At 32.9% G+C, this 10259-nt stretch overlaps 1 protein-coding gene across 1 annotated transcript in view; it reads right to left on the reverse strand.

Moving 5' to 3' along the window:
* Window positions 1-808: 808 nt before the first annotated feature.
* LOC105627946 overlaps window positions 809-10259 on the reverse strand; it is a 21737-nt gene continuing 12286 nt past the window's right edge. The window contains exons 2-3 of the mRNA XM_012209218.1: window positions 4947-5110; window positions 809-1051 (exon numbers count right to left, since the gene is read on the reverse strand). Coding sequence (XP_012064608.1) covers window positions 809-1051; window positions 4947-5110 — 407 coding nt within the window. The remainder of the gene's footprint in view (window positions 1052-4946; window positions 5111-10259) is intronic.

Consider the following 10259-nt stretch of genomic DNA (forward strand, 5'->3'; position numbering starts at 1 on the left):
GATCAGCAGTGACATTCGTATATCTAATAACCGTGATTAACAAGCGAGGTATCGTTAATGATCATGTTCGTGAATATCGTCTCGTTCGCACTTATTTACATCAGAATTTTGGTATAGTAAATTATAGAGATGAGATATATACACGAGAGATCTGTTTTCGGTAGAAAACCATGTTTAACAAGCGGAGATCGACATTCATCGAAACCGATGTAATTTTGATGTAACTTCGATGCACGAAAATAATTTTCACAGATGAGCGCAAGCTGCACTTTACCCATGAGAAATCAAAATTATACCCGTCTCGATCTTTGATAATAAGTCATGACAATTTTTACAATCACAATCGACTATCAAAATTATGTCGCAATCGATAATAAAGCGGGTTATTTTTGCTTTTCACTATAAAAGTTTCTATACAGGAACCACAATCGCGCAGTGTCAAATTAATACGCACAGTTCTATTAATCGAATCTTTAGTCTTGTTCTGAAATAACAACATAAGTTGTTTTCTCTGAACAACTTAATATTCCAAGAAACAATTAGCTTGATGGTTTTTTAATCGTTAGGGGACCAACAATCTATTTTCTCTTAATCTATCAAGAAAAATATTCCTTTCTTGTATATTCTGTTTGTCTTTTAATTAAATTGATATTTAAATAAAAAATAATTTATTGCATCTGTTCTGAAATAATTATGCGTAAAATGAAATGAACGGCAGAAATGTCTACATGCGAACATTGTTGGTTTCCCATTCGCATAATTTAAAAAAATGTTGGTTCTCTAGGATTTGAATGCCTTCGTCGATTTTTTAGACGACATAAGGCCGATACAAGGGTTCTTGGAGATCCGTTCCAGTCCTCTGACTTTCCTGGAGCGTTCCTCTAGAATCCTCTGGTGTTCCGGGTGCATTCACACTGACGTCACTTCCAGTGTCCCTCTCAGCGCTTCTCGTGCTTCCAGCTTCCTCGACCTTTCCGCTCGAACGAGCCTCCTGCTGTGCCTTCTTACTGCGCTTCCATTTCATTCGGCGATTTTGAAACCAGATCTTTACCTGCAATAAAAGTACATCGTGTAAATGTCGTTATTCACGACGTATGAATTTATTAAAAAGATTTCATGCGGAGATAGATTAAAGGAATAACATACATTTACATACATACATTGTAATAAGATTTTAAATTAACAATTATTACGCACGATATTTTATAAAATATTTTGACACTGAGTATCATATTTATCTCGCATTTAATTTTAGATAATTACGAAATACTACTTCGCGAAAAAAGAATTTATCGCATATTCGTTTGAATTTATTATAGAATTTATATTACAATTGCGATATAATAAAATTATTTATAATATTATTTGGAATATGAAGGAAAAATTAAAAATTGTTATATTTATTTATTTCAATATTATTTCATAGTCATGAAGTATATGTGATTCTATAGATAATAGATTATTCTGTCATAAGCAATCATTTAGTTTTATCTTATAAATTCAAATATCGACTATTTTGCATAGATATCGAATTTTAATAGATATCGAAATTAAAAAATAATTTTTTGGATATTTTTATGTTTCAGATATAAATAATAAAAATTCATAATACGTTCATGAGTTGAAAGATTTTTTAGTTTCATTTCAATTTCCTATTGCCAACAATCGCAAAAGTACTTATTATAAGAACTGACGATTTGTCGGTATGACTCTTCGATCCACGCCCGATTTAATTTGGCGAATGCGTACTCTATAAGCAACGTCACGTGAGCCACCCCGCGAGACACAGTAAATCAGGTAGACAGATACAGGGACTCGATTTTTCCTCCCCAATCGTAAGAAAACGATGTAAATCTTTCGGACAACATATCATGCGCCCGGGCCAATCCCCTCCAGACACACCAACCGTATTATATCTTTACCCTCCGTATAGGAGCGCAGCTTTCTCATACAAATACGAATGGGAGAATCTGTGAGCGTTTTGCCAAATTCTCGTTACCCGAAAAGGAGTTCGCGTGTGATAAGATTATAATTGTAGAATTCTCTAATCGTGTCACGATAAAATACATATCAGAAACTTCGGGATGTAAGTGATATACATATATACGTGATCACTCATGTATATATGAATGTATTTTAGGATACATGTTTAACATTTGATAAACAACTGAGATGATATATGAATTATGAGATGATATATTGGTACACTCGGGTAATAAAGTTTCTAAACGCAGTTTAGCGACATAATACAATATTAATATAATAGTGACATAATACAATAGCAACATAATACATAATTGTAATCTTTTCGATCTTTTATTATCTTTTGTCACATGTCCTCAAAATGAATTAAAATCTTGAAAATATAATAAAAAAAAACGTCTGTTTGTGTGACAAAACTTTAATTTGAGAAATATATTAATTGAACGTTATAATATAACCTTTGGAGAGGGGGGGGGGGGAGGGGGGGAGAGAGAGGGGGGAGGAGAGAGAGAGAGAGAGAGAAGAGAGAGAGAGAGAGAGATTAAAAATATTTGATAAAAATATTTCTTTTGAAATATAAGTAAAGACAGCGGGCGACATCGCTTTTCGATCAGCTTGATGATTTGATAGACGAAACGCTATGACAGGGACTTACATAAATCATTCGCGTCGCGTTAACAAATAATTCAGAGCGCGAAGTAAACAAGCACGGGGAATTGAATTTGAGAGAGAAGGAAGGAAAGGCGGGCGAGAAGGTGCGAATTGTAGGCACAAGCGAGTCGGTCGAAAAAAATGGAGGAAGGGGGAGGGAGGGAGTGACGCCCGCGAAAATAAATATTTGTTATATCGCCGATAAACCAACGAGCGATAAAGAGTGAGCGAGTGAGCGAGGAAGAGAGGAATAAATCACGTTGTAAATTATCTCGCGAGCCGAAATTAATCGACATCTTGTACATGGAAAACCGAACGACAATGAATCATGGAATGCTGAGATCGATTTATTTATAATACGATCTCAATTGCGATTGCGCTAAAACATTGGAGATGTTTTTCTCATTGATGATTATTAATGCGTAGAGATCTTGCATATTATTACGATCACGATTGCGATCGCGATTTCATGATAATTAGCGAATATTAGACCTTAATTAATTCAGGAAATTATTGTTCGATTCGCAATGATATTGCAAGTCGAATCGATTTGGCAAGAATTTAGAATACAAAGGAAAATAATTGTGCGGAAAATATGAAAGAATACATAAAACACTGAAAAATGTAGGTACTCAATCTCGTAAGAAATGGTCGAATTAGTACAATAAGAGAAAAATTTTTGATTTTTGTGATTATACTTATATATTATACATGTTATTACCATAATTATTAGTATGATTATTAGTACTACAATAATAATAATTTAGTAATAATAATAACTAATATATATATAGTCCTATCAACAAATATAGTTGGTACAAAAAATAGCTACTACAGTTCTTAATATACAATTAAAAAAAATATAATAAATATAATAAATATAAAAAAATAATAAAAATGGTTACAATTGTTATGATTTAATTATGTAGTTATTATTGACATTATATAGCAGTACCTAATAACTATATATTGCATAATTATGGCAATATATAATTGGAGACACAAAAACTTTTATTATATTATCAAAAATTTTTCTCTAAGTGCTTATTTTGTGAATCTTTATATTAATTAAATTAATTTAAATTAATTTACAATAAATCTTTAAATTAAATTTATATTAAAAATAATTATTAATTCCGGCAATAAAACTTATGATAACGAGTGATAATATATTACACGACAATTTTTAGGAATGGCATCTCCATACACATGTCTACTTCTCGCTTGGTTTGATAATGACAAAAATTGCAATATACAGAGAGATTTATTGGGAGATATACAGCTAGCTTTCGCGCCCTTTTCAAATAAACGCGTTCTTCGTCGACGCTTTTCGTCGTAATGTTCGCGCTTGGACGGTAAATCGCCGGTAATCGCGTTTCTGCAAGCGCGGAATTCAGACGTGAAATGGGTAACAGGCCTGGGAAAGGAGGAGGAAGGAGGACGAAGAAGACCGAGGCGAGGAGCGAGGTGGAATCGGTAAAATATCGAAACAAATCAGCGACTGAGCCCGCCATAACTCAGACTTTCACGTCTGTTTGCCGAGCGATCCGTCAGGGCTCGTAAGCTTCAGAGTTATGTTTAAGTTGTTGAACTATGCGAGAGAGGATTCGCGTGCACACGGCGTCGGATGGAGGAAGGGCGGGTCGGATTATTCGAAGGGATTTTCTCTCTTTCGAGGGTCTTCTTTTTCCCTTTCCGCGCACTCGCGCTCCCGTAACCTCGCGAATTTCCATTTTCGCCCTATTTACCGGTCGACGTCGCTCAACTTCTCGTCGGACAACTCTCGACGTTAACTTAGCCCCAACTTGATTTCAACTTCTGTCTCCTTTATCCCCAAGAAATTATCGATTCGATTTCTTAACAATTTCTGCGAGCGATTCCATCAATCGGATATGTAATTATGCAAAGATATCTTTCGAGAGAGAGGAAATAGATTTTATGTAAAATAGCACAATCTTTTTTTTTTACTTCTTCATGGTTTCGCATAACAATTTTGATGATAATTGTTACAACAATTGTTAAGCGGAAAAAAAATTTACAATAGAATTTACATTATTCTCTATTCGGTATTTCATGACTTCTGTAATAGGGCATCGATAAAAGACATTTTATTTCAGCATATTTTATCGTAGGTCTCGAATTACAGGTGATTCACGATTCGCATTACATTTCTTCTGCTTAGGGATGTGAGTAATAAAAATTGCTAATCGCGATACTTATCGTACGAGAAATGATTCACGAGCTCAGGGCCATTATTGAGTTGGGATATCGAGAAAGGTAATGCGCAGTTCAACATCATTATCTCGATTTACCTGCGTTTCCGTGAGCATCAGCGACGTCGCGACTTCAAACCTCTTCGGTCTGCTGAGATACTTATTCTGTCGGAATTGCTTCTCTAATTCGAGGAGCTGTTGAGATGTAAAGGCGGTCCTAGGCCTTCTGGTTTTGCCCAGCAATGCATGTTGTGCCGCGCAACCTATTACAAAAAATATCTTTTTTAAGAAATTTGTAATTTTTAATAGTACCACAAGTAATATTATTATATTATTATTATATTATTATATTAATTCGAGTAACAATATTTGTAGGATAATAAAATGCATAAATTAAAAATTCCATAATTAAAATATATGGAATAAGTCATGTAAAACTGCGTGCAATTACATTTTTGTCGTCGTGTTGATTTTTGTATAACGAAAACTTCCAATTAAAAATATTGCTTTATTAAATTTGTTTGTATCCGATAAAAGTCGCAAATTGAATGCGATTTTAGTTCAGCAAACATTTCGGAGAACAAAAATGATTCATTATTGCGATCCAGACGATCCAATAAAAATCATCGAATGCTAATGCAATTATCGCGAGTGTAAATCCCTATGGATTACGGGGGATGATTTGGGGTTAGACGATAGGGGTGGAAAGCCGCCCCTGCAATTAGCCCCGTGAATGACTCTTGGTCAGGGGAGAATTGCCAACTTATAACACCATAGGCGTAGGACGCCGTGGAGCCTCACAGGATGATCGTCGACATAATCATGCTAGAACTGCATTAATTATTGTATGATGGAGACGTGTTTGCATCACATGATTTATCGTGTATAATGATTTATCATTTAGAATTATATGTTCTAAAACAATTGTTTATTAATAATTACTAATACAGCGTAATTACACAGAAGTTTGTAGGAATATTGTTACAACGTTTCTAGTATTGCTGGAATGAACTGTACTCTATGTGGATAGATGCAAAAATAATTAATAATAATTTACTTTGCTTAGTAATTATTTTTTAAATAATTTAAATTTTAAAGTTACTTTAATGAGATTATTTTTTAAATATAAAGTAAATTATTTATAAATAAAATAAATCAATTTCAATTAGTTATGAATAAAATAAATAAATAAATAAAATAAATAAATTTGAAAAAAAAACATTGAATAAAATCATGTGAAGAGATATGTTTGATAAAATCACAAAAATGCAATTCTGAACTTGAATTAAAAATGTCCAGCTTATACAAAAAGTGTATCTCTTAGTCCAAGGTTTCGAATTTCGATGTGTAGGTGAGAGACGCCGTTATTTTTGTCACCGCGATGTCACGTGTTTTTGTTGTTGCCGAGCACTATGTTCACTGGGTTTCCATGATTAGCTAGGAGGTGGGCCTTGCGTCACTGGCTTAAGCACCCTCGTAACTTAACTAACAAGTGCGTGACCGGCTGTCAGTGTTTGTACACATGGCGGCGTTTAGTCGAGCGCATTCGGATTACCGGTCGACGCGTGATTCACTAAGCTGCGTACGAGCAGGTACGCGCGTTCTCGTTCTCCTTCAAAGAGAAATTCGAATATTTCGATGTACTTAGGGCCGCGCGATTTCACACCCGATACATAAATAAACAGCAGTTTCGATATCTCGATGGCGTATTATAAGTCCTTTACATAGCGGGACGCACGTGTTCTCGCTAATTTAACACAAGTACATATATTAGAAAGAAAGAAATAATCGAGAATAATTGAGAATATAAAAAAAAATAAAAAAATAAAAATCTATAAACATGCAAAATAAAAATATGTAAATAATGCTCTTGTATTAATTAAAATAAAATAATACACCAGTATCGACTTGCAGCTCAAAAAATGTCACTTTAACAAAACTAATAAGGTGATTCAAGTAAATTTACTAAATTTCTTTTTTGTCTGTATTTAATGTCTAAATTTGATCTTTCATTTTGCATTTTATGAAGTACAAAAACGTTACGTGTTATTTAATAATCATTACGGATTGGAAAAAATGTGCGCAGAAAATATTTGACAATTATTGTTTATGGGAGTAAGCATCACTCGCGAGGGATGAGAGACTACATTTGATAGCTGTTAGTATTTAGACTGTAGCACATTTATTGGGTTATTTATCATTGGACAAAGTGGAGTTCGGTTCTCCCTCCCCTGCTGGGCACATATGGCCTGACCGATGATTTCCCTTCCCGTTGATTCGTGACAATTATTATTTGCGCCATTGCACTCCTCGCTCGTCCCATTATGATTTATTTTTATGTTCTTTTTTTCAATTTCATCGTCCGGATACACTGTGCATACGCAAATCCATTAGATTCTCTTGACAATCTTGTGCATATAATATAATTAATATTATAAATTATTTTTCAATGTATAATTGCCTACCTATCATGTTTTATTAATTCTCAGATAAATTTAATTTAATTAATTTTTTTTCGCAGTTACTTAACTTTATTATGATTGACACATTAATTCTAGAATCAATCATAAAATTTTAATCTGTAATCACTTTTAGTCAACGTGACTAAAAGGTTGAGGTGACTAGATTGAGATAAGGTTCAGACATCTATTCCTCATAGTATTTTCTTGATAATTAATTTTAAACGATAATGATAATGTATCAGTAATGATAATAACAATAATCGAATTTTATTGCGGGATTAAAATTCGTGGATGTGGATATGAATTGATTGTAATCGAAATAAAAGAAATGTTTATCAATTTTGCACAACAAAAATGTGTGAATATATCTTCGATTTTTTGCACAAAAAATCTTGTTGCATAAATTAGAAATCTGATATATTCAATCAGTATGTCTATCAAAAACTGAATAAATCAAAATTCTTTTGAAATTATCAGTGAGAATGATTAATTTTTCCCTGTTAAATATATCTTGATAATGATACTATTTAATTAGGTCAGGATAATGATACTATTTAACAACATAACTTTTTGTAAAAAGAACGTCTTATGAATATAACCCACTTTTATAGATCCAATAAAAAATATTATAAATAAATTTAATCTTTAAGTCCAGCATTCTAGTTATAATATATCAGGTATAATAATAAAAACTTCTATTTAATTTCATCAAAATGCACTATCATTTATACGTCTCGTTGATATAATCATAACATTTTTTTTAGTGTATATTTTATGTTTAATTACGATATCGATTCTTTTTTATAAGCATTTTAGAATTCTGTATCAGAGAGAAAGATATCTAGAATCTTAATTATATTAAGTGAAAATCGATCTTAATTAAATTAAGTAAATCGACCAAGAAATGTTTAACATGAATGAGCCATAATAAAAAAGGCCATATTCGATCAGGGCGGATCGTAATTCTTATAATATTTTTTTTTAATTTAACAATATCTAATTCAGGCAAACTACACATTAATAATTATTTGTCGGTCTCAAAACACAGTTCTAAATTGAAGCTACAATACGTAATATCATACATAAATTAAATTGACAAACAATTTAATACTAATGCTAATGAGTGTCTTTAAAACATTGAAAAGAATTTATATTGAAATTATATATAATATATATATATATATATATATATATATATATATATGTATATATATATGTATATATATAATTATATATATTATATATACACAATATATATAGAAATAGGCAGCTAATTTCATCGAGATTGTAACATTGTAGTTTGCTAAAAACAGAAATACAATGTGATCGAGTTCTGACATCTAAGGGGGTCGCATCCATTATCTTCTAAAAGTTTAAGAAGAAAGAAGAGTAGTTGGATAAATAGCCGTTATAAATTATCAAACTTTTCGTCGCCAAATTGGCCGGCATGCGATAATTATTCATTGAGCCACCAGTACGCGTATTAATCGGCGTTACAAGCGCACCAAAGAAATTCATCGTGATCGAGGGGGTTGGCAACTGACATACGGTACGTACCCTTCTATCATAGGGGTGTTGCGTTAACTATAGCACTAACTAACTGCAAACAATCTCCCTGTAGTCCAATAAATAAACGCAATGCGATGTACCATGCAATCACGAACTCGATAAAAATAATCGAGGAGCAAAATGATACAACAAATGACAGGTATTAATATATTTATTGAAATTTAGCAATATAAATTATAGAAAAATTAATATATAAGTTATCGAAGAATGTTTAAATTTGCAATAGATTTTTCTTTCACTATTATTCGCTTTCCAAATGGAAATTTAATTAGGCAGTTACTTCTTTTTCACATAAATAGCACTAATTTTTAGAAATAATTTCCATATTAATTTCTGTAATCCTTTACTATACATTTACGGTTGAATTGGTTGTAATTTCATTGACGCATGGAGAATGCGCCATGTCCCGCTAAATTGATCATTTGGCACACTGCACGTCGATCAGGATCGGAAAATGCGCAAACTGTGACAGATGTCGGTAAACATGAGAAGGGCGACTTTATCGAGTGGACAATCACCATTCGCGCTCTTATATCGAATAAGGGGACGAGAGGGGGCCTTTATCATGATAATTTAATTTATTTGGGGTCCCATCGGCCGCTTCATGCCGGGCCACCCTTAAATGGTGCCGATCATCGCGGCGGTAAACACCACCTATTATCTGTACTTAAAGCGACCGCTCTCCTTCTCTCTTTTTCTCTTTGTCATACCATTTCGTCCCCTCATAGTTTACTTCCCGAAAAATTACACTTTACCGGTCGCATGAATATCCTTACGTTGCAACGAGGGATGGCGAGGTAGTAATTATTGTAGCAAATTTGCCTCATGTCGTTAAAAGATATAGAAATATAATGGAGATGAATTAATATTTTAATATTTTTCTATAATTTTAATTTAAACAAAAATTAATTTTATATTTTAAATTAATTTAAAATTTATTGTTGATATAAAATAAAATACAAGTTTTTCTATAACATATTATTAGTCTTTTGTAACGCACTGATTTTTAAAACACAATTTAAAATTCAAGGCAAGAGTCATTATTTTGAGCGATTATTATGAAATACTTACGAAATTAATTATCCGCATGTAACTCTTCATTCTGAGCCGAGATCGGATCTCATGCGACTTTTTTTTAGGATCGGCGAATCGCACGGTATCTCGGACTAACGAGTAACTACCCTCGTTAACTCCCGGGCGAAAGGTACGTTTAATTAAAACTGATTACTCGATCCGAGCTCCCGCAGGAACTTCACCTTCGTTTTTAGTCCTTTTTGCGTCGGTCGCTAGAATGTTGGCGCGTTACTGAATGACCCGAATGCTTTATGTTGCAATGGAAAAGTGTCGCGACTTATTCCCCGTGGTAAAATAATTATACACG

This window comes from Atta cephalotes, assembly GCF_000143395.1.
Source record: "Atta cephalotes unplaced genomic scaffold scaffold00011, whole genome shotgun sequence".
In the NCBI taxonomy this organism is placed as follows: Eukaryota; Metazoa; Arthropoda; class Insecta; order Hymenoptera; family Formicidae; genus Atta; species Atta cephalotes.